The 27,003-nt window shown below is 36.3% G+C and overlaps 1 protein-coding gene across 33 annotated transcripts in view; it reads right to left on the reverse strand.

Annotated features, from left to right (window-relative positions):
- Positions 1–27,003, reverse strand: part of LOC135248276 (RNA binding protein fox-1 homolog 1) — a 648,052-nt gene that overhangs the window by 51,209 nt on the left and 569,840 nt on the right. For 32 of the 33 annotated variants that reach the window (XR_010328399.1, XR_010328398.1, XR_010328401.1 and 29 more), the window contains 4 exons: positions 8,275–8,418; positions 8,072–8,125; positions 5,865–5,957; positions 4,158–4,218 (listed from right to left, as the gene is read on the reverse strand). Coding sequence is in view for 26 of the 33 variants with exons in the window: in XM_064322712.1 (XP_064178782.1) it covers positions 4,158–4,218; positions 5,865–5,957; positions 8,072–8,125; positions 8,275–8,418 (352 nt within the window). In the remaining 7 variants the exon portion in view is untranslated. The remainder of the gene's footprint in view (positions 1–4,157; positions 4,219–5,864; positions 5,958–8,071; positions 8,126–8,274; positions 8,419–27,003) is intronic. The other variant, XM_064322701.1, reaches the window with a different exon arrangement.

The raw sequence follows: 27,003 nt of genomic DNA on the forward strand, positions 1-27,003 counted from the left end.
TATAAAAATATATTTCAGATGAATATCTTGACAGGAATGCAAAGCTTCAGGGTTTAATGAGTCCCATGACTTATTCAGTGAATATATAAATACATGTAATTCATGCTATTAAGTCTTTGTAAAGGTTCTGTTCTTTAATACTGTCCAGTATTAACTTAAACATTTACAGATTTTTCTATTTAATAGCCAAGTAAGATTATCTTAAAAAAGGTTTTTAAACACTATAGGTAGCCATTGAGGTTCATCAAAGCCTGGTAATGAATCATGTTGCATTTAATTTTCTTCTTTATTTGATTCTCCTTCACTGAACATCAGAACATTGAATGGCAACATGGCATATGGTAAATATGCAGCCTGAGATACAAGCAAGGGAGTTTTTGAGTTACCCTGCTTTAGAGTAAGTCTGAGATCCTGAATGTGTTGCCATGACAACGGGCCTACTTACGCTTGTTTGATTTATGAAAGAAAATGGCATCATTTGCCACAATATTTAGTTTGCCAGCTCACTCAATAAACCCACTTCATGAAATATCTCCTGAATGACAAATGCTGATTTACTCCATGCCATAATATTGGTTATTCACTAAAGTTGCCTTATTCTTTTTTATCCACATTATCTTCTCATTTGGAATACCCAATTTCTACATGCTCTGACGGATTTCTGCACTTGTTCTCTCAGTTTGGGAGAATGTAGAAAAGTACATGCTTTCCACTGAAATGTGAAGCTTGTGTCTGTTATTACTGAGCAGTTCACTAGTTGAGTTCACGGAGACATTGGGCCAGAGCAGGATACTCCATTTGCATAATTTGCAGGAGGACTGCGGGTGCCCAGGTAAACACAGGTAAATAGGGCATGATGAGACATGGCATTTAGTTCCTCCTGCACCTAGTTGATGCTGTGGCCAGCTATGTGCCACCTTGAAGGGGTTAGGGGTCATTAGAACAGTGACGCAACAGCTGTCATAAAAGTTGCGTTCTTCTTAATAATGGTCGTGTTACTGCAAACCAGTGAAATCTGTAGTTACATTATAATATAACTTTACCCAGCTAGCATATTATCTACCTGCATATTATGTAGCATTGTCATAGCTATTTTACAAAACCACACAAACCACAGTGCTACAGGTACATTATAAATAGGTTTTACAGCAGGAAAATATATCAAGAACATATTTGCAACCCAAGAAAATTGTGAGAATGATTCTAAGGTGTAGGTTTCCCTTAACTTACAGCATCCCACTTCTGCAGAATCCTGGTTACAGTCCAGTAATGATATAACTGGTGTGAACCTGGTATGAAAAATGAGGCACTCTAAAATCCATGCCATGATAATGTAAAAGTGAGACTGGCAGTAACACCGGTGGTCACAGTAAGGGGAAAAATCCCTTTTTAAAATTATCGCCTCTATTATCTACTAAAACAACTGTAACTCAATGCCTGAAAACCGATGGTAGCATTGATTCAAATGACTGTACTTATCAAAGTTGTGTAAGTCGCTCTGGATAAGAGCGTCTGCTAAATGCCTGTAATGTAATGTAATCATAACAGACAAACATTTTTAAAAAATATATAGAAAAATCCATAAATTCAGTATACACACGCTGGCCATGACATACTACTTTGTCCTATTTGCTCCAGTAATACTTTCTGCTTGGAATTTCATCCTCTCTCGTGTACAAGGTTGGAAAAGGTGGAAAAAATTGCAGTTCACATAAGTAGCAGAGTGTCGCCATTTTTATGGAAGAAGCTGTAAAATTTCAGTTATTTATTATTTACTACCATTTCAATTGGACTCTTGACTGTTGTGAGTTAATGCAGCAGGAGTCTTGAATTTCATACATTCACTAGAAAGGCTGCATACTACCTATTCTATTTAGTATATATATATATATATATATATATAATATACTAAATAGAATATTACTATATATATATATATATATAGTAAGGCCGGCTGGGTAACTAGCTAGCTGCCACTTATTGTGTATAGTTTAATGGTCAGAAATGACTTCCTTGTGTTGATGTAGCTAGTCCACAACTACAAAAATAGCCAGTTAGATTCTGTGCTTGTGTATTCTTGTGTATCAGATTTGCATTATGGGCCTCAAGTTTGGTAAAAAAAAAAAAAAAAAAAAAGAGCGTACAGCCTGTGCGGCCAGTTCTGTTTTTCCTGTGCTTGAATCCAAGCTGCTTTCTTTTGGTGTTATGCAATGGCTTAAACGTGCAGTCCATCTGGCTGTTCTCTTGCTGAAATCACTTCATTGGTGTGAGAAGTGGGTCTTCAAAGAGGAAGAGGAGTTATTTGGCTCTGTACTCCACTATTTTACATTTGTAATCAAACAATTCACATGTGGTTAAAGTGTGCATGATGTGATGACGTCACTGCTTTCAATTCTGAAATGTACAGAAACATGTTCTCTGCTCAGATCCAACCAAATGCCTCAAAACTCACGGGACAGTGCTTCCCCTTGCAGCAGGTCAATGACTACATACATACTGCTTTTTCAGAGATTAAAAATTGAATTTTCTTGATTGACCTGAATCCAGTTGAACATGTATTTCATTCGCTGAAGACTGAAGGAAAAAAACCCTAAAGCAAACAGGAACCAAAGATAGCTGTAGTGTAGGCCTGGCAGAGCATCACCGTGGAAGACACCCAGTGTCTGATAATGTCTATGGGTCACCAACTTCAGACTAATTGAATGCGAAGGACTGGCAACCAAGTACAAAATATGATGACTATTTAAGATTATATTAATTTGTCCATTTACTTTTGCCTATCAAACGAGGGAACTGTGCATGAAAAGGGCTGTAATTCACACATGGATGCCATGGATATGGATGTGAATACTATCACATAAAAGCTGACAGTCTGCACTTTTTCCCTCATTTTCTTTGTTTCATTTGAAAACCAATGTGGAGTATAGAGCAAAAACAACTACAATTTTGTTGCTGTCAAAATACTTATGGACTGGACTCTAGATTTTTCTAATGTACACCTAAACTTAATCACACATACGCTTTTATTCAGGCTGAAACTCTTCCCCTGTGGGGTCTGTTCATTCCAGAGGACAGCAAGTAACTCACTTCTCCTTCATTCCACACAATTAGAGGCACAGACAACAGCAGAGGTGACCAAATAGGTATGAGTTGATCTGAAGATGTGGGAAAAGAGGAATGCTACAAAAGCTTCCAATACATGTGCCATTTCTAACAAGGGAGGGTGCGGATTGATTTCCAATAAATCCAGCCAGCAGGCCTGTCAGTCTTTCCCATTAAAAGCCCACTTATTCCTCCAACAAAAACAACTGCTGAACCTTACAGTTAAAGATGCAGCTCCCACCAAATACTCATTCCTTGAAATCCCCTCACCTTTACATTTGGAACACAATTAAGAGGTGATATATTGACACATATTCCTACAAAGCTTAACAAGGCAGACATGTTATAATACAATGATGAACGCTTTCCAAGTCCAGGCAAAGAAATATCGGTTCATGTTATGCATCAGTGTTAAAATGAGGGGCTAATTAATAAATGTGTTTCGGAAAAAAATTTACCTAGCAAACTCTTAAAATGAAAGGGGCTTATTAATCGATATGTTTTGGAAAAACATTGACCTAAGCACAGTGCATTTTATCCATTATCTTGAGAAACAAATTTAGCCAAGCTTAATGAAGTGTTACGATTATTACATGCTTATTTACGTATGTAGTGTCAAGTATTGGAAACAGAAATACCAATGGAAAATGAAAAATAATGCATGCCATTAAATGCCCGAATTAGAAATCAAAATAGATAAAAGTCTACTTTTTAGATCTGAAACAAAAAACCGAAGGATGTCAAAAGGCTCAATATGCATTCCTTAACTTGTTATGAAAAGGTTGATTTATGGTTTCTCCAACAAGTTTGGCATGATACTTGAAAAAGAATCATGTAGCATATATACGCAGAGACTTCATATGACATTGTAAACGATTGCACGTTACATACGAATGTGTGTGTGTGTGTGTGTGTGTGTGTGTGTTTGTTTATTCAGGCAGATGTGTGTAAGGGTGTGTTTCTCTCCCTCCTGTCTGTGGAGCACTTGCTCATGTGAATTCTGTCTATGACCTAAAATCTAAATATAAAGAAAGAAGAAAGTGTTCCCAACTTACCATTTGCATAAGGGTTGACTGTCTTTTTATTTGTCATTACTCGTGCTGTTGCATTATTAACCTAAGCACAAAAAAGACACGGTTAGTACTGGCAATGCAGTGGTGGTTTTGGATCATTTATCTGTGTTTTAAAAAATAACATGCATTTATTTAACTGCAGTAATTATAATACATATATTTAACAGAGGCTATGTTAAAATGCAACATCAAAGCTCAAATCTTTCAGTATTATTACTGTCATGACATAATTAAATTACTTAAATTACATTAAATCAATATCATACATTGTTAAAAAGACATAAAAGCAAAAGAATTGCATATTGTACTGGTAGGAAATTTCAAAGCATGCGTTTTCATGATAAATACAAAAGGAAATCAGAAAAAATAAACAATCATATATTTATGAAGGAACATGCAGTGGAAAAGGGAAGAGAGACAAGGTACTAGAACAAAAAAAATTTCAAAAGGGGACAAACAAGTTCAGCAGTGTGCAACATAACCCTTGAGAAGAGAAGTACCACTGGGAAAAAGCAACATTTAGCATTCAAACACTTGGAACAAGAGCCTTTTGTTTCATTGCAATAATAATAGAAAATAAAACAAACCAAAACAATAAAAAGAAACATTCCAGCTTAAACCACAGCTAAAAAAGGGGTGCATTATTTAACACAATAATGGAGTTAACAATCTGAGTAAGATGTGCACGAGTCAATTCCATCCAATCAGTGCCTCTCAGGCTGCTAAACGTACACTCAAGTACAGGCGTACCAATATAAAATAGCATCAAGAAACGTAATAACAACAAGTCAAAAAAATTCACGTGGTATCAGCTTAATACGTGAAACGGCAGATGGACTTCTCCACTTACCATTCGGCACCATCGCCAGCATGTGTATGTATACAGTTACCATGGTTACTGAGAGTTTGGTGAGGGCCCTATGTGCTATCGTTGAAAAGGAGGAAAATGAAAAGGCAAAATATGCAACATCTTACTCAAAGACTACACCACTTAATATCGGAATTACTCTAGAAAATAGCGTTTTTAAGGTGAAGACAGTGTTGAGTGGGAATCAGTGGTGACAATGTTTATGACATTAAATTTTGTTCAGATATTTCTGTGCTTATTCTTTATGAAAAGAAGTGTGGGATGAAGTCAGATTTTAGCTCAAGCTGCAAAGCTCAAATTTGGATTCATGTTTCCTCTCACTTATTGTATTTTGAATGCAATCCTACAATCCCAATTGATACTTTTTCTTTCAAGTTTCAAGCCACTGCATATCCCTCATCAACCCTGCAATAAACTGACCATAATTACACAATTTCTATTGTCTGATGTTTTCTTTCGAAGTTACTGCACCCATTTAAAAAATGTTTAATTAGGCACTTTAAACATATAAAATCAAAACCTTCTCAGTGTCAACTGTACATAAATAATAGCCAAACTGAATAACTTAAGAGTAATACGTAAAGAAGACCATAATGGCTCCCTTAAGTAAATAAATAAAGACAAAACAAATACAAAAATACCTATATATGCATATATATATATATATATATATATATATATAAAGAAAATTATAAAAAAAAATTATATGGGGGAGGGAGGGGGAGCACATGAAGAGACAAATGATGCATCTGAAACAACAAAATGAGAGTGAAGCAGACATTCATAAAAAAGATGAGAAGGGAAATATTTGTAACATGCACCTCTATTTTACGGCCTTCTACCACCGTGCCGTGTAATTTCTCCCTCGCCCTGTCCGCATCAGCACTATTTTCGAAAGTTACGAAACCAAATCCCTACATGCAGGCGGGAGAGGGGGGGAAAACAACATGCACATTATTAATTCCATCACCGACCAAAATTGACTGTGTTACTTATTATCATTATTTTACAGAGAAGGTTCATTGTGCTATAACATGTCTTGCCTCTTGCTCTGTGCATGCAAATTGAAGAAAAAAAACAAACAAACAAACAAACAAAAAAAACAACATAAATCAGCATTGAGATGCACGATCAATAAGCAACCAATGTGAACTATATTATCTTTTAAAATTAGAGACCCATAAGAGATAATCAGTTAATAAAACAAATACAAATCCCTGAAAGTGAAATAAAGAAAACACTTTAAACAGATCATAACAGTAGAAAGCAAATATTCTAACAATGGTGATCAAAGTAAATTTAGTGTTCCACAAAAGCATAAGAGACTAAAATTATGAAAACAGAAAGTGAACAAATCCTTTTACATGCATAGATATGTTCCCATCAACAACAACAGAACAAAATAACACGTTATATTAAGAAATAATAAAAGTAAATAGCTTGTGCTCAAAATTGTTCACTACCACAATACTGAAGAACAAGTCGTGCTATAGTGATAACACTGTTCTTCATGCAATATTAGGGATACATTTAAAATTGATCACATTATAAGGACCTGCTTATGCTGTTAGAAACTGTTTATCAATATGTTTGCTGGTTAAGTCAACAAATAGCTTTGACATCAGTATAGTTTGTTACTTTTTACTTCATTATTAATTATTATTGGCTCAAAATAGAACACATTCAGATTTACTATACACTCACTATCAGTTTCAAAACAAATTAGGAAAGTAATTCTTGCACATTATTAGAGGCTGTCTAAAAGTATAAAGAGACCCTTAAAATGTGTCCACATATTTCCAAACGTTAGCATTAACTCATGACAACAGAACAATCAAAATAATATTTTCAATTCAAAACACTTTGTGATCTTTGTCAAATGTCCCTTACTAAACATGTAATGGAAAAAGAGATGAGCAATGACAACTTATTAAAATCTATGAAATATACTAAAAACAAACAATACACCTCACATAAATCTGATTTGATATTGTGTGGGTCTCTATGCAACTGTTTCATGTAACATCAACCAAATAACAAGTCTGTAATGTTCTGTTTCAGTTCATCTATCAAAGCTTACGTGACTCTCATTGTATAGACCTTGTGTTGACAAATTAGAATAGTCAAACTTACATACAATTGCTGATTAATTGTGCTCCTGACTTTAACATGGTGAGAGCTTCTTCATAAGTGACAGTATCATTCAACATACATGCATACATCTATTTTTTATCTGTGACAATTACCTATCAAGTAAAGGGTGGAATTGCAACAAACAGACGTCAATCTGTAGGTAGTGGGAAAATGAACAAAAAAGTAACATTCATTAACTTTGTCCTAAGTGAGATTGCTAAACCCCACTGGCCCATTGAATGTGGTCATTGTAGAATCTTTGAATGCTGGTTGATACTTTGCTTTTTCAAGACAGCAACATATGCTGGGATCTAAACATGGCATAAAAAGAAGAGGTATCCAAAATAGCATATGTATGAATGTGAGCAGCAAGTACTTATACAAGGTAAAAGTTTCAAAACATTATGGCAGGACTTAGTTGTGCTTACTGGAAAGTGCATCAGCTGACATATGCATGAATGCAATATTATATGTTAGACAGAACACTCTCTGAGGTGGCTTAAATTATTCTGAAGCTCTCAAATTGTTAAAATCATGCACCTGATATGAAATAAGAAAAACTGAATGAATGATTCCATTTGAAGCAATGTCTATGTTTAAATAGCCACATAGGAACATTATTCCCTGATTCCACATCTGCTGTTACAACAAAAATATACTCAATACTAAATTTATACTCAGTTACAGCATTAAAGTTACACAGCAGCTAACATTACGTGGTACTTACATATGTCACTACCACACAGTTACAGTATATACTCTGGCTACACAGAACAATAGTATGCTTGTTCTTTGTTTACAAATGGGAAAATTCAGTTTTTCTTTCTTCATCATTATTTGAAATGATTCCCAACAGGAAAAAAACATGCAGTTGAAAAAGATATAGACCACATACCTTAGATCCCCGTTCATTAAATATGATTTCTACATCTAAGATTTTACCAAATTGCTGTAAAGGAAATAAAGTCAGATGTTTTATCTCAGAAAAAATACAAACTGATATGCTATGGTATGTTACATTGGTGAAACAAAAAGTAAGAAAATCATTTCATGATGCACTTTTTGTTGGTGCTACAGCAGGGAAGAAGACATACTTACACCAAACATTTGCCTGAGGTCTGGATCTCGAAACCTGAAAGGAATATTGGAGACGTGCAGTCGTTTGGGCTGTGTTTTGTTTTCTGTGTTTTCAGAGGACTGTGTCTGTTGCTGGCCGTCCGTCTGTGCTGCATCATCTGTCTGCTAGAGAATCAGATAGAGGCATGGGGTGAGACAGGAATGCCCACTGACTTGGAAAAAAACCAGGAACTGATGCAGATGCCAGGTGGCAAAGGTAGGTTGCTAATTATCTGCAGAACCATTTAAAACACTACAGTTTTATTATGTAACTCTGTACTGGTATGAATAAGGCTATGGCTTCTAATACACTGAAATTAAATTAAAGGGAAGGGTGATGAGGGCAACTGAATTCAAGGCAGAAATTAAGTTTAGTGGCTTTCCAAAGCACACTTGCTCGGCTGAAATGAAAGTACATTGTTGGAAGTTTTTCACAAGGCTGCACATAAAGCAAATAATCTGCTCTCATCTTAAATAAATAAGAAATATTCAGTCAAAAATGATTGAGTCTCTTTACTGGGAGTAAAGAACTGCTTGATTGCTACGTCTTTGTAATGCTGACAGTGAACATACTACCTTCATTATTTATCTAATTGTCATGTTGATAGAATTAACAGCATATGGAAGTGATAGAAAATGTCTCTCCATTTCATTTTTATTGTATTGTTAATTCCATTTGAAGCAAAATTGACTCCATTTGCATATACAGTAGTACGATAGAATTCATCACATGTACATAAATCAAATTATGAATGATAAGGGTTATGATTAAAGCACATTAAAGGATTAATAACATTACATCAGTGGTGCTGAAAATTAATTTGCTCAAATTTAGCTAAATAACACTTTCAGGGAAGCACCATGGATGTTTACAATAACACTGTATGCCAGTTAATCATCCTGAAGTTAGTATCTTACATAATAGGAGCTCACAGATTACTCCACATTTCTTGAATCACTGGTTTCCCCCCCTGAAGGTCTCTCATATTACTGATGGCCAGCTATATTCACTGATTCATGAATTAATTTCATGTGCTCTTAACTAATATTGCACTAACTGTAATCCCTGAAACATTTCATTAGATTTCCTAATAGTGTCATTATAATATGTCATAGTCCCACGATTCAAAACAACTTTTGTATACAAATGTGGACACATGCAATATCTGCTTTTTACTATCTCCGTTGTTTATGGTGCTGTTTATGCTAGCATTATTTTTATAATAGCAATTCTGACATCCTTTTCCCACAGGTCCTGAGACAGTGAAACATTTTTTATTGTTTTGGATCTGTGGTCCAGCACATTGGATTTGAAATAAAACAATGAATATGTGGATAAAGTGCAGACTGTCAGGTTTAATTTGAGGGTTGTAGCGGATATACCTCTTCTACTCATGCAGGGCACCATGTAATGTAGGATATATGATTATACCATTCTTCTACAAAAAGTGGTGTTATTAAAGAATAATAAATCAGTCTCATTAAGGAAATATACTAACTATGAATTGGAAATTTAAATAATTAATAGTTATTAAAATGATACATTAATAGCTCATCTTAACAAAGTCATTATATATATATATATATATATATATACATATATATATATATATACACATACAGTTGATACCAAATTAATATTAATAATTCAGCTAAGAAGTAAAGGCATTTTGGGAATTTGTTTGATTAGCCGTGGCTGACTTAATTCAACGCAAGAGTGATATTAATACAGACAACCTTGGAAAATATAATACAATATGATATAATAAAGTTATGCCTAAAACACCAAAAAGGGCAAAGCAGAATTCACTACTATAATGTACAACAAACTATGTATGAGTGCATGTGTATGTATGATTGTAGGTGTGTGTGCGTGTATATGTGTGTGTGTGGGTTTTGCACTGGGTGTTTGTGTGCGCAAGCATGGGAGGAGTGATGTGTGTTCTCCTGTGTGTGGGGTTACATGGCTTGGTGAGTGCACACCGCAGACACGTGTTCAAGGAGAACAAAGAAACTAAAATGGAGAGAGGTTTGAAACTAGCTGGAGCTAGTGATTAAACAATGGTGCACGAAGCATACCAGACAGATACAGGATAACCGTGCGGTTATCAGTGTGTGTCAAGATCAATATGCTGTGCTGTGACTGGTTAGCATCTAACCACACATGCAAGATCTTTTCTGCTCATCCATCCATCCATTATCTATACCCGCTTGTTCCTGGTCAGGATCGTGGGAGGTGCTGGAGCCTATCCCAGCATGCACTGGGCGAGAGGCAGAAATACACCCTGGACAGTTTGTTATCCCACTGCAGGGCGATACTTTCCATGCGTGCTGAATATTAAAACTAACACAGCGAGGTGGATGGCTTTGAGTCTTCCAAAAGTAAATGGTAAAACACGGAACGTTCACATAACCATTCAACACGTTAACCATTGGCACTATTATGTACAATCAGCAATAAACATTACTGTTGCTGAAGTAAGCTGTATGCCCAGTGTTACAGCCTTACTTGAGTCCTTTGAATTGTTTTCATTGTCGGAACACGTTGTGATTTCCAGGGCGAAATCCATAGGAGTTGATGTGGAAAAGGGGAAGGCGATCGCTCATTTCTTCAGTTCCAAGACACGCAGCTTGATCCTTGTTGCAGGTGGTTTGCCTTCTGGAGCTTACAGGAGTTGCACTGCAGGATTTGTAGCTCAGTGCTTGGCTCCCTTCATGGTAATTCTTGGACCACCGGTAATTGCGCGGCCTCTGGATGTCTCTTCCGTAGGTGGGCCTGTAGCCTACGGTATGCCTGTACGCGAGCTTGTGTTGCATAGTTCATCAGGCCTTGCATTTGCTTCCTAGCATGCGTGTTGCATGCAAGATAAAGTGAGAGTGTGGTGGGCGAGAGCAGAGAGTAGCGAGTCACACGAGAGAGAGGAGAGTGTTGTTTCTCTCTGCCAGACTTGTGCCGCAGTCATCTCCAGTTCCTGTTTGTTTCTGGTGCATTTTACACAGTCTTGTCTTCAGCTGGGGAAATGCATGTTCAGTTGGATTCACGAAGGGCGATTGACTTGACCAGTCTAAAATGTTCCACTTTATGGCCCTGAGAAACTCCTTGACTGCTTTAGCAGTATGTTCGGGGTCATTTTTCTGCTGCAAGGTGAAGCACCATCCAATTAGTTTTGAAGCATTTCGAAGGATCTGAGCAGATGAGGTTTATCTCCACTTCAGGATTCATCATGCTGCTGCCATTAACAGCTACGTCATCAGTGAAAGACAAGTCAGCCAGTTCCAATGGCAGTCATACATGCACAAGCCATAACTACCACCACCATGTTTCACCGATAATGGGGAGTGCTTTAGATTATGAGCAGTTTCTTTCTTTCCTCTTTCCATCACTTTGGTACAGGTTAATACTCATTTCATTTTTCCATAAGTCTTAGTTCCAGAGCTCTATTGCTTTTTAAATTTACTTTTTAACAAACTGTAATCTTTCCATTGTGTTCCTCATTCTTACCAGTGGTATGCTTCTTGTGGTGAACCCTGCTGGCATAGGCTTTGTTTTAGTAATTGGCACATCAATGCTTACATCCTGGAGAGTATTCTTGTTCTGTTTGACAGTTGAAAATTTTTTAAAGTATTCTTCAGTGATGCACTACAGTGGTCTTCCATGGTTGTCCAAGGTCATTTGATATTGCGGAGCTCACCAGTTCTTGCTTCCTCACAATTCCTCAGACTTTAAAACACCCAGATTTTAACACACCCAATGTTTTACATATGTATCTGATTATTTCTTTCAGCCTCATGATGGCCTGCTTTACTGGCATTGACAGTGATTTGGTCATCATGTTGAGAGACAACTGCAACAGACTCCAAATACAAATACCACACCTAGAATCAACTCTAGACCTTTTGTTAGCTTTTTTGTGCATGAACAAGTGATGCAAAGACACACAGCTGGAGCAAGAAACAGCTGAGCAGCCAATTGTACCATTACTATTGCTTCTCTAAAGCTATGTACAAAAGGGCTGTAATTCCTACATGTGTCACATGACATGGATGTAAATACCCTCAAATTAAAGCTGACAGTCTGGACTTTAACCTAATTGTTTTATTTCAAATCCATTGAGCTGAAATACAGAGACAAAACAACAAATATTGTGTCACTGTCCCAATATTTTGCATTTTACTGCATCCCACACAACACTGATCCACAAATGTCACTGACATGGCACAACAAATATGCAAATATATTCAGCAAAATCATATCTAAAATCTGATAAATTAAAACATGTATTTCTCAGTGCTGGTATTGACCGCTGCCCCATAAATAGCTAGGAGAGTTTTTATTTTTTTCATACATGTACAATACTTTGGAAATGAAGAATATATTACATTGTTTTACTGTGTAAGTAATTAAAATAGTTAATGCTTAAATGTGATACACTGAATCTGAGGCTGTGGTAACATCTTTCATATAAATTACTAATATTCACAATATGGGAGATAATTATATCAATGTCCAATATGCAAGGTGGGAGGGGTTTTTACTGTTTTTCGCAGTGACTTGTCACAAGGACTCATAACAAATGAAGGAACACACCTGCCCCACTTCACTTCATGGTAAATTGGATAAACAAAATGTCTGCTTTAATTATGAAGACAGAATTCTGGAGAATTCTGATGATTATATCAATTACTTTATCTTACTTTTTATGCGGTGTCATGTACAGTATATGCATAGATTCCATAGTTACACAGCTTCCATACTTGTAGCACAATTTATATTTGACAAAAACAATTTTAGGAAAGCCTTAAGTATGTATTCTTTACATTATTCCAGATTTATTCTGTAAATGATAGTTATCGGTTGGTTAAAGGCTATTGATACCTCATAAAAACTTAAAATTTCTTTGCCAAACTTTGATTCTAAAAACAGCTTACAAAATGAGTGGAAATCATGCTTGAAAATGCAACAGATGGCCCAGCCAGACTTGAAATTAGCATAGTTAACAATGATGGATGATGCGTTAGGTTAACTGGTTTAGTTAAAACAAGGGTAGCTAGACACGACTTTAAATATAAAGTACATATTTTCAGAACATGAAGCATTTCAATTTTTAAAAAAAAACAACTGAAGAAGAAAAAAATATGTTTTCAGGATACAGCAATTATTTTAGTTGGAAAATCCAGGACAAGCTAATTTGTGGTTGAGTGAACAAGAGCTTGATCACATTAAACAGAGGACAAACTGAAGTGGTGTGCTAATTTCACTGGTGAGGTAAAATGCAAGCCACTGATATAGTATGCATGAGATTTTTCATCTCTTATTCCCTTAAAAATCTATTTCTCACAAAAATGTTACAGTTATTCCTCTGTTCCCAGTAACCAGAGGGATGGCAGAATGTCAGATAATACTCTAAGCTTGTAAGCTATATTGGAAGAAAATAGGTTAAGTTTGCCTGTGGCTCTTGTATTCCTTAAAGTAGTTTAAGGAAAAAAAAGGGAAAGAGGAAAGGCACTAATCTCAGATTCCCTCATACAAAATAGTTAAGTGTTTTTCTTTGTTTCACAACTCCCTCAGAGAACAAATATCTATAAGTTTCATTTTGGCGAAGTGGGTACTCTGAACCTCCCATGTAAATTGGGCCAGAGAAACAAATAAAAGGCTGATTTCTCCATGTCCCCAAGGGTAGTTCAAGTTGACAAAACTGCTTGTGCAATGCCCTGGCACCCTCAGCAGTGATCCTTAAGCTGAAATCAATTTACACCATGATCAAGAGCTCTCTGCCTCCCTCTCAATCTCCTCCTGAGTAGCCTGAATAGGCCTCTCCATTTTAACAATAACCTACAGAGACACGTTATACACCAGCATCGGCCTTCTGTCAGCAAGCCAACATGAAACAGCAAATGTATCACACAAAAGCTTTGATGATTCCTAGCCTATGCCATGGGGAAAAAGACAGAAAATAAAAAAATGTGGTCGTGACAGTGCTGATAAAAATGGGGGAATGTTGTTTTTTTAGCTTGAGATATGAGTTCAGTATCATGGAAAGCAGAATCCAGATTTTTGGTGGTGTGTCTCAGGCGTCTCCCTTGTCCATGGATGACTGAGGGCCAGCTTGCTGTGTCTGTTTGGCTGGCAGCCCAGGAGTAGTCCTGTCTGCTGCAGAGGGTTACAAGTCGCAGCACACATTGCAGTCAAGCCCTCATCATGGACGGCTACAAGGTCCAGTGTGGGCCTTTGTGTTCTTGTATGTTTTGCTGATTGGTGTTTGTTCCGGCTAGTTGCCTTACCAACAGAGAGACCCATTTGTGAACCACAGGGAGAACTTGCAGCTATTTTTACAGAGCTTTTAATAAAATGTTTATTTGTTTAATTTATGTAACTTTTCTGGAAAGAATCTTGGGTATAACTCTATAAAAGTGAAAAGTACTATGTACACTTATTAGAAAACTGCATCGTTTTGTGGAGTTTCAGTCAAAATATAAAGCAAGGCGATGTCTTTCAGCTATGAAATTGATGATTTTAATGTGTAGCACAATTTGAGAAGGTTTCCACTAAGATTTATCTCCTCTATGCTAAATTAAAATAAATTCCCTATAAAGAAGATAAAATACATGCAGGGTAACTACAATAAATAAAGTAAGGCTTAAACCAGACAGACACTATGACAAGCCCTACATTAAATGTAGGTATGAAACCTTCTAAAAATATTTTTAAACTTCTAAAAAAAATAATTTCTGAAAAGTGTGTATTCCAAAGTGTTTACTGCTAGCCAACATTATAGTGATACATCTTCACCCGGCATTAGCAAGACTCCTCTTTCGCATTCATAATTCCTCCTTTCAACATCTCTTTCAAATTATATAAAATGTTCTCTTTCAAAGACCAAACAGCCTTCAGAGTTCCAAGAAGTGAAACAACTTGTGTATGCAAAAAAAAAAAAAAAAAAAAAAAAAGCATTTACCCATGGAGTAACAGCAAACTGCTCTTGGCCAATATACCAGACTTACAGAATATAAAACTGGCTGTCTACCTTACACTGTGTTTGACAAGGCATAAAAACATGACCTAAATATCCTTGCTACAGTGAATTTATTTTGATTCCAGTTGTCAAAAAAGTTGCCATATAAGGTTTGTATTAAAGAATGTACTGCCAATGAAAGACCTTTCCTGTGAGTCCCTACATCTCTCTTAAAAATTGAGCTAGCTACAGGTTTATTATGGATAAAGTTAGCCAGGATGAGCAAATTAAATTGACAGTTGTACTATAGGGGCATGAAGAAAATATCTACGCACTGAGCAGGATTACTGATACAGTACCTCTACATTAATTTGTGAGTAAGGGCAGGATGAGAACAAACAAACCGTTTCTGCCAATAAGCACATTGATCTGTCTCTGTTACTTCAACAGTCTTTTCAATAAAGCTTTTTTTTTTTTAAATGTGTTTGCTATACCAAAAAATGGTAACAATAAACTAAACCTTTATGTGGCAAAGGTTACTAAATAAAATGAGAATCTCCATTTTACACTTTTTTTCCAAACTCAATTTGTTATTTAGTTATTTCTCATTGTTATTTGCAGGCCCACATAAAATAAAAACACATTAGTCATATATATTTTTGTATACTACAAACTCCAATTCAGCAATAATAATCTTAATAATTATCATTGTGATAGGATCTTTGATCTGAGGAAGGAACACATACACTGAGTGAATGGTTTGTAGAATGTTGGTGCAGTACACCATTACCTATTTCAGCCCAGCCCATACAAGAACAGTGGAATACCTTAATGGATTTATGATTACTGAGCCTCGTTTCAGTACTTGAAAATCAAGAACTGTTGGCAGTCATAAACAAACAATCTTGTATAAATAGAAGGAACAAAGTTAAATATTAAGAAAATCTGGAAAACCACGCTCATATTAAGTGTAAGTGACAGGATTATATGTTGTGTCCATTGCTGTTGTAAAATACTCTTATTCCAATGTCTCTTTTAATGACTGCATACACCACCAGCCCTCCAGAAGAGATAGCTGTGGCAATATAATTGAAAATATGTGTTTCCTACTTATATTGGACAGTTCTAACAAAAGACTGGTAGAGGGGGTTTAAATTAAACTAACAAGTCAGTCATTTAGAGCAGCAAATGTAGAACCTTAAAGATTTCACTTCACTTTCCATACATAAGGTCAGAGTGATGGATCAATTAATTGATTAAGATCAGTTACCAAGCCCTCTGTTTGCTTTCAAACCCTGCCGTCTTAACTGATCAATAGGCTATGAGATGTGCCAAAGAGGAGAATAAATCTTGAAGTGTTTAACGGAATAACCTTTGCTTTCTTTTAAAAAGGCAAACATGAGGAGGACTTCCTCATTGTGGCATTAATCAGAAGCCTTCAAGCTTCTTTTCTAAAAAAAAATATCCTCAGATGAAATTACACCGGACCCACTCAGGTTTATGTCCCAATAATTAATACAATGGACTTTGAAAAACAACAGACTAAATGTAGAATTTTTTATTTGCAGTGCCACATAAAAACTAAAATATTTCCCCAAAAGTGCATAATACACGTTGATTAATCTGAGACTAAATAAAACACATTTACTGCTTATGTAAAACAACAACAATAATAATAATAATAATAATAAATACATAAATAGTGTCCTGAGCAAAAAACTTGAAACTTCACAAACGCATGGCACATAAAAAAGAAAAACAAAAAACAGCAATGCACAACAGAACTGAAAAATCTAAACCTAAATGACATTGCCAGAGGAAATCAGAGACTAAAGAAAGCAAGATGAAGGAATCCTCTCTGTGGCGGAATTTAGATCAGCCTCTTTATCCAAATCAATTTCACACCAACTGTGGACACTACAATTATTAGCGTTTACCATTCATTGATCTCACACTGTGCTCTAAAAGGCAAACAGTAGAGTGACTGCCATCCACTCTGCGTACTTGAGCATGGGCACTGGAATGCTCAGTAAAGTACTTCCACATGGCAGGCTTATGTCAGACAAAAGAAAAGTATATCCCCACAAGTCACACTAGCCACATCAGTGAGTGATGCTAGGACAAAACCAATCCTTTTGAGTATTTGTTATTTTTCCTTACAGGTTATCCATGTTTTGAGTGTACTGATCCATGTCAGCCATTTTGTCATGTGGAAATAGAGTCACTGCCTGCACAACTATATATTCCACAGACTTGAGTTACTTGCTAATGCAGTCATTGAAGTAATGGACATTGGCAGTTTGTTCATAAATTTATAAAGTAAATGTGTTATAATGAAATAATAATAATAAAAAATCAAGCAAATTCTTAATCTGGTATATTTATCTAGAGGCTATTTTCCTTTCCAGCAGTGAATTCTAGGTTATTGAGGTACAGTCTCCACATGTCTCAGAGAAGAGATCAATACTGTTTCTGTTTTTGTATAAAGTTACCTCCTTACATTTAATCTCATATTGAATGGAGAGTTGGAGCCTATCAGACTCATTGTCAGGACAGGTTGATTCTCCAGGTGCTGGGGGTCTACCCTGAACTGGGAAAAAACTGCATCTAGATATACAGTAGTGCTGCTCATGCCTGGAATGAGTTACAGTCCACATTGAACCTGAACTCTTTAATTATCATGGGCCAATTCAGGACCCTGATCAAGAAACTGGCTACTGTAAAAAACCCCTCTGCACGTTTCCCCTTATATACAAAACAATCAAAGCAAAACACCAAGTCATCAAATAAAGACACTGTCATAGCAAAGCAGTATAGATCAATGATCCTGCTTGCACTACCTCTGTAAACATATCACACTGGGTTAACTTTTGTATCTGGCTGGGTACTGACCCATAGGTATCAAGATCTTAAGTCAGCACTCCACCACCAAAGACACCAACTTGTTCCCCATGACATCAGTTTTCCAAAAATACAAAACATGATTACATTGTATTATAGAGAACCTAAAGTTCACATAATGCTGATCCAATCGGATGTTTTGCAACTGCGCGCTGTCTCTTCATCACAATTGCTGACTACCTGTCAGCACAATAAACAATCTGTTTTACTTTGAGGGTCTGATAACAGGAAGACTTCTGGAACTGTCCTACACTACCTTTGAATGTAAATGCTCTGACAGAACTGAACTGTTTGATTATTATTATTATTGTTGTTGTTGTTGTTGTTGTTGTTGTTGGTTGCCTATAATTATGGCTAGCATTGCTAGAAAATGACACCTCAGTGACTTTGACCGAGGAATGATAGTTAAGATTTAGAGCTGAGATTGAGACAGTCAGTCAGGTTGCAGCACTACTCATTACATTTGACAGTGCACATATAGACGGATGACAAATTAAAGGAAAAACCAACATAAAGTGTCTTAAGGTGTTAGGCCATCACAGAACAGCTTCAAAATGCCTTGGCATAGATACTACAAGTCTCTGGAACTGTCCTGGAGGGATGGAACACCATTCATGCACAAGATATTCCCTCATTTGCTGTTTTTTATGATGTTAATGGAGAGCGCTGTCAAACACACCTGTCCAAAATCTCCCATAGGTGGGTTGAGATTGGTGACTTTGAAGGCCATAACATATGATTCACATCATTTTCTTACCCACCAAACCTTCCAGTGACCCCTTGTGCCCTGTGCAAAGGGGGATTGTCATCGTGGAAGAGACCATTCCCATCAGGAAATAAATGTTTTTTCATAGGATAAAGGTGGTCACTTAAAATAACTTTGTGTTGATTTGCAGTGACCCTGGGGATTAGTGCACCCAAACCATGCCAGGAAAATGCCCAACACAGCATAACAGAGCCACCGGACCCCCTCACTGTAGGGGTCAAGCATTCAAACCTCTAACATTCTCTTGGTGTGCACCAGACATGCACTTGCCCACTTGTTGAGAATATGGTGAAGGATCACTCATCTAACTATATCACTTTTTTACACATCTCTGTTGACTAGTGCCTATGGTTTTTCACCACTGAACTCTCAAATGTGCATTTGTCTTTGTAATGAGGAGTTTATGCATTGCAACTCTCCTATAATATCCCTCTCTATGTAGTTGTCGAAGGACTGTTCTTGCTGACAGTCTGATCACTTCCTGCATTGACATTCTCAGTCACCTGAGGAAGAGTTGCTCTTCTGTTTTGCTTACATATCACCAGAGGTGGGTAACCCGGCTTCAAAGATAAAAAGACTGACCATGTATTTGCTCCACCACCATGCACTAAACCAGCTGATTGCAATAATTAGGTCTCCTATCATGCTGAAGAGTTATGCTAATTAGAGTCAGCTGGTTTAGTGCATGGTGGTGGAGCAAATACATGGTCAGTCTTTTTACTCTTTGAAACCGGGTTACCCACCTCTGCATATCACACTAATGCGCAAACATAACAGTCAAATTAAATCTGATACAAGCTGTCCTGTGGAAAGTGGGGACCCATGCCCAAGAGTATGAAATGACTTCTGTATAAAAAATAAATAAATAAATAAAATTTTTAAAAAAGGACTAGGCACCATTTTGGATCAACAACCACATGGTCATGTTTGGACAGACTGATCCCATGTCTATTCCTGCCTCTTTTCCATTCTCTCTTTGCTGCTCAACAGAAGGAGATGTGGGGAAAGCACGATCGCTAAGACAGTCCTAAAGTTCCCTTTAGCCTTTTATGATTTTCATTTAGATATTTGTTTAATACATTCTATTTCATTAAACCTCATCACCTGTCTGATAATTATTCAGATAAACGATTGAGCCTACCACCTCAAAGAATGTATGCATGCTATATCGTTGGTTGTTGTTTTAATATTTAATATAGAAATTCATAATCATGATTTAACACATTTTATGAGACTGATTAATTATGAGATAGATTATACTTTTGCACCATTTGATCATCACAAGGTAATATATTTATATATTGCGCATTCAGTGGTGCCTACTTGTGAATACTGTTAAAACGGACACTTTTTATTTATATATCCTCACTATTCTACAATTTGTAGAGGTGTTTTCCCCTACACTGCTTTTAACTAAAGTTAACATTAGTTAAAAGCGGCTATCATAATAGCGTTAGTTAAAAGCAGTTTTTTGCATGGGACACAGAAAACGTCAGATCTGGGTTCTTGTCCTTGTTTTTTTGTGCATCTCAATAATCAACCGACTGCTAATAATAAGTCTATGGAGCACAACAGATCGTTTCCCCCATCGTGGGCATGACCCTCATTGTGTTATGCACTGTCTTTATTTTTGTACCTAAAGGACAAATTACATTTTTAATGGCTGCCTAAATCTGCTGGAAATAGAGCTGGATTTGTGAACAACACATTTTGGTGTGACCCAAACAATATGACAAGAATCGGAACCAGGATTCGTTAAAAACTAGATTCGATAAGCAGAATCAGAATAGTAACTGGAATCGATAAAACATAAACGATGCCCAACCCTACCAATGAGTCAGTTTTGTATACACCAAGAAGCTCACGGGAATACTTAGAAAATAATTCTTGACTGGATTTGCTTTGATGATGTTGAGAAAAAAATTAGAAGTAGCTCAAATACTGTATTAAACTTGAAAAAAATGTAACACTTCATTCCTGTATGTTCTAGAACATCCAGTGTGGAAAGATTACTGTTGAGAGGTGGAGGAGGTAAGGAAAATCTTCAATTACAATAATTTTCAATATTCTGTGAACTATGGGGACTGGCAAATTATCTGTGGGTAAAATTTGGAGTGATTTGAAGCGATGCCCATCTGTTTTCTTAGACAGTTTAAAAAAGCAGGCTTGTGTGTGTGTGAGTGTGCGTGTGGGTACGTGTGTGTGTGTGTGTGTGTGTGTGTGTGTCCACTTGTACCTGTGAGTCTGTTACAAATTTGCATGGCCATGTATTGTATATATCAATTTAGAACCTGCTCACCTTAAAAAAAGACTATGCACACACACATACACTCTCTCCCTCTCTGACTCTTTTTAAATTTATTCAGGGTCCCTTTACACAATGTAAGCCTGCAATCAACACCCACACTGAAGCCAGATGAGTACATATGAGGGGGTTTTCTACTGCTCTCAACATCATCAGCTTCTCTGCCATGTGATATCACAGCCCAAGAACAGAGCACTTGGCCAGTCTATGCCTTACTGAATGCTGAATCTCAGCAGTTTGTAAGCTCTGTTGCATTGATGTCTTCCAAGTACCTTGTGTCAGCAAGCCAGCTAAGCATTTTCAGAGAATATCTATTGAAAACCAGTGTGCCTATTAATCCACATGTGCTTATGTTGATGATTTTCTTCAACAAGTCATTTTTAAAATATTAGTAATATTTCTTTCAAAATTCAATAGTCTCCCTCCCAAACACACGTGTGTGTCCCCGGGCGCGCACACACACACACACACACACACACACGCACACAATACAACACCTCTTAACAGCACAAAGGCTACTCATGAAAAACAACTGGGACTCTCTGATACGAGTGAGAGGATTGTGAAGTGTCTGAATGAGGCATAAAGGAGGTAAGTTGTGACTAGAGCACTGTTGACACAGTCTACTGCTGATTGGGGTTTGAAATGGATTAAGCCCATGCTGGGAGAGAGTGTTTCGCTGCAGTTAATAGGGAAAATGAAAGGTGACACACAGTGAAACGATGCTCCAGACTGAGGCTCAAATTCATCATGTTCCTCCCTCTTTTCATTTCACTGCTTCAAAGGTCTAGTCATTAATACAACATCAGATTATACATGTACAAAAGTACAGATAACATCCTCCCAAACAAATGATATAGGCTTACTGTACACGATAATCTGGGGAACAGTGCTGATTTATGTTCAATTTGAAAGCTGTTCAAAAAAAGATTTTCTCAATGTCAAGAAATATAAAGTACTGATATTCATTGTATTTCAAAGTGAAAGGTTTCAACTGCTCGGTGCAATTTAAATAACTTAAAAAAAATAGTACTAAAATTAATTTGAATAGTTTTAATTCAATATAAACTGTTTTCCCGTGTTTTTTATTGAGGCAAAGTTCCAGAAAGGGACATTTCACAATATCACCAGGACCTATGAGTCCTGAAAAATCATAGTGGATTCTAAATTTCTCTCCTAGTCCGCAAACTAAAAACTGTCCAAACAATCTCAATCAGTCATCTTTTATCACCTAATGATTGGACAATAAAAAGTGTTGATATACGGTACATATTCTTGATACTATAACTGCAGATTTTATTTGTTTGCGGTCTGAAGGAAGGTAGGCTTCAGTATTGTTCATGTACAAAAGAGATGACTGTTCCCTTGCTCAGTAGAGCAGATGCATGGGGGAGGATGCTGTAGGCAAAACATGTATTATTTACTGAAACCAGGGATTTGCTTTTAGACAGCTTGCCTCATACCTTCAGAGTGGATTTAATGGACCTTTAAAATCTCATCTGCAGCTGAAGTTTGCGGATGTGACAAGAACTTTACTGTGGAAGAAAACAATAACAATCTCTACCACTTGTGTATGGTATTGCAACTTTTCGCTGACCTAAATACTCAAAGGACCTGTGCAAATCCATGTTCTAAGGTTTTCTAGAGCCCCTCCTTTATATGCTTTGCCACAGTATTCAACCTATATTTTATTCAGTGCCTTGGATCTTTTTTTAGCCATCAGTAGTGAAAATTCAAATTATTTTTCCTCTTACAAACAGGACCATATTTAGTGTGGTGCTTGTAGTGAAGATATTTTACAGGAAACACTGTGGTAACTGCACTCCACAAATAAGAATATAGGAAATGAAAAATGGCCTAGATTCAATTGTGCATTAAGGTACCAAGTCAGTTTGTTCATGACAAGCAGCAATATAGAGAATAATAATAAAAATCATGTCTGTATGAACAAAGAACTCAATTCCATTGCATGTATTGTACTACGGCATGTACTGTGGTTTTGAATGTACAACATGACCTTTGGTGCAATTTACTAATTGTTGAGTGAAACATGATTAATGAGACTATAAAAAAGTACAGCATATGATATTTACATTCTGACAGAATTTTCAAAATATAGATTTACTATTAGATGTAAACCTTTAAAAAAGTGAATTTGTTATCAGTTAGCTGGTGACAGTCAATGTAAAAACTATTTTTTTATATTTGTAAAACATTATATATATATATATATATATATATATATATATGTATAAAACAATTTACTTTTAATAGTAAATATTCCTATATAAGTCCTATTATAATAAACAAAGCGTACATGCTTCAAGTTTAGTTATGCCATTCATTAGAAAGCATTTAGGCTTTGTGACAGCATCACTGAGGCCCTTTCAGATGAGGAAAGGCTAATGTATCATTATGATAGAGTAGGTGAATGGCAGAGTCCCTCAGTCTTTCACACTACATTAACCTTTGGTACCTTCATATTTATGACCTCTTCTGTATGTTTTGTCATATTCAAAGCTTGTCCTCGGTGCAACAGACTAACTGACACTGTTGTGTAATGCAGTATAGGTGTGTGTTAATCTCAGTCTTGTGTAACATTAAGTTAACCAGTAAAATTAAATATTGTGGTTTTTAAACATTACTTATGTTTCCATGGCAAAATACATACTATCATGAATAGGCAATGATCCTGAATAAATTATCGTAAAAGGGCAATTTAAAAAATAGGGCTGATGCACTCTTTTAGCTGTCTTTTTTTTCTAAATAGACCATGTCAGCATTATTGTATTGCTGACCAGTTCAATAATATCTTTGTCCCCTGTAAGTAACCCAATATCACAGAATGCTGTGTCTTTGATTTTTAGTTTCAGTGCTAGGCTGGTACCTGATTTGACACTTATTGTGGCAAAATGTGTATTCATCTCACAACAGAATAACTGAAACGTTGTATACCATCTGCATGACAAACAACCTGTAAAATGGAGGATCATTTGATTCACACAGCAATAGATGACAACAACAGACTTAGCATTGGCATTACAACATCAACGTGATATGGGTTAATTTTGTATTTGTTTAGATTGGAGTCAGTCCTACAATGTGCGTGTTACAAATGAGTGATGTGACAAGTCACACTGATGGTTCCCTGTGGACCAAGAACTAACACTATTTAACTAGTGAGGACAGTTCTCAACCAAGCCGTAGGCTCCATTAATATTCACACCCTTGTTAAAGAAGAAGACAAAAAGACTATAGTCTAAGGGCCATATTTACTAAGCATATGACAAATTAGCATCAGTGCCGCAAAATTCAGTGTCGCCGCATGTTTTCAATTTTGCAGGGTATTTACTAAGAGCGGTTATGTAAATGAGCACAGCCACAGTAAGTTCATTTAAATGCTCTGCTGGTTTTTAAGATGCATCTTACACATGGCTGGAAAACAACATCGTTGTACCGCTCCATCTCTGGTATAGTACATACTTCCGATAGTATGACTGCAGATTTTATTTGTTTGCTGTTTGAAGGAAGGCTAACCTGCCAGGTCGAGGATGCAAGTCTATCTTCTTGCCATGTGTAGTGAGTTGCAAAAAGACACAAAAAGAAGTTAAACTGACACAGTTCAAGATCGCCAAAACAACTTGGCATCTTGCGGTTACAAGGTGTCCAAAGTTACCGACAATCCCTACTTGGCAATAGCCTTTGCAGCCAAGTTGCAAAAAGGAAAAATCTTTTGAAGACGATTCTCTGAAAAAGGCATCTTGTATTCACCAAACTACTCCCTTGAGTGCAGACTTGATTTTAGGGAAAAGAAAAAAGTCGCATGGTGCTTGATCAGGTGAATAGGGAGGGTGGTCAAGTACTGCGATATTGTGTGGCTATTAAAATCAAGTCTGCACTCAAGGGAACCTGTTTTGAGTCTGTTCCAGAAGTGAAGAAGAAAGCACGGAGCTTCTGAGACAACTAACGGAAGAAGACCTATTGCACTGCTTTGATCAGTGGAAGACCAGAATGCAGCGATGTGTAGTTGCAGAAGGGGAATATATTGAAGGGGAAAGGAATTGAAATGTAAATTATCTTCATTGAAATTGAATTACAGCATTAGTCTCATTATTTAATAGCCACACCTTCTATGTCTATGACTGTTTTTTTGTCCTAATTTCTCAGCCTCATAATGACTTCCTTGACTTTCATTGGCAAAACTCTGGTCTCCATGTTGATAAACACCAATAACAGACTCCAAAGGCAATCAAAAGCCAAAAATCTAAAAAGCTAAATATAACAGCTAGCTAGTTAATATAATATAACTGGATAATTTAAAACTTAAAACTAATTAAGTATCGCTGCTGCTCAAATTATGGGAAGACATAAAAATATAAGTGCCTGTCAAGTGCTTGGCTAACATAACAGATACTTAAAAGTGTTGTTTCTCCAGAACTAAGTTTAGGAACCAAATATGCTATTGCTTTGATCTGCACTCAGACAGGCCAGTTATCCACAATTCACTGTGCCAGTTAACACTCAACACTCTCTGTGCTGTTCCTGACAGACTTTTGAATGATTTGGTGCCTCATACAAAACAAGCAGGAGCTGAAAATGGCTAGAATGTGGCTAGATGATACTCAGCACCTGGTGATGTGTATGGGTCGAAGACTGCAAGCAGTCATTTCATCCAAGGGATATGTGACAAAGTACTACATACAAAATACAGTACTACTTTAATTTACAAAGCATTAATATATCCCAGACATTATGGTGCCCTGAAATGGGGGGGGCTATGTATAAAAGGTGCTGTAATTTCTACAGGTGAAACCAAAGTGTATAAAGATAACCTTAAATAAAACTAAGAATGTGCACTTTAACCATGTGGGAATTGTTAAATTAAAAATTAAATATTATGGAGTACAAATCAAGAAAAAAACATTATGGAGCATGTTCATACTGCATGTATGAAATTAGGTTGATGCGAGGCAATGTTCTTTTCAGATTAACTCATTTATTTAAAACAAATAAAATAAAAAATAATAAGGAATTTCTATGTCTAACTATGCTACAGAGATTTTCACTTGACATTGAAATTTCCTTAAATTGAATTCCAAAATTTGTAGTGAGGGAGGAGCTGGTTCACTCTGTGTGGAAAACAAAAATTAGTTACTGGATTATCCTAATGACCTTTATTTATTTATTTATTTATTTATTTTATTTTATCATTAACACGTCTGCATATAAAATGTACTACCCAGTGCCAAATGGCCAGTGCATTAATCCATGCAGAATTAAGTCAACCGATTGTTGACCAAGTTCCGAGGGGACAGTTTACCATAGTTATATCTGAATAAATATTCTGAGCACACACTGTGCCATTGACTGCACCCATGTGCCGTGCGACATTGATTTCAGAAAATAGAGCTCATAGTCTTTATACAATGTATTAAATACATGTTCATGTATAAAAAAATGGCAGGGTTAGGAATGATCTCATTTGAACAGTAGAACATATATACATATTCAATGGGTTTGTAAAATCTTGCAATATGAATATGACATCATCTCTTTTGGAAATGCTTGCCTTGGACAAACGTTTTATGACATGCAGTTAAAACCAGTGTGTGATAATACAGCATGAATGAAAGAGGCATGGAATTAATATGGTTTCTGTAAACAGTTACTGTAGATATGCATTCACTTCTCTAATATTACACAGGGAACTTTTAGCCCATTTATTTAGGTTACCCTGTAAACAGATTTAGACATTTAATTATTATTATAATTTTATGCAGAGGTTC

The sequence above is a fragment of the Anguilla rostrata genome, chromosome 2 (assembly GCF_018555375.3).
Source record: "Anguilla rostrata isolate EN2019 chromosome 2, ASM1855537v3, whole genome shotgun sequence".
Taxonomy (NCBI): Eukaryota; Metazoa; Chordata; class Actinopteri; order Anguilliformes; family Anguillidae; genus Anguilla; species Anguilla rostrata.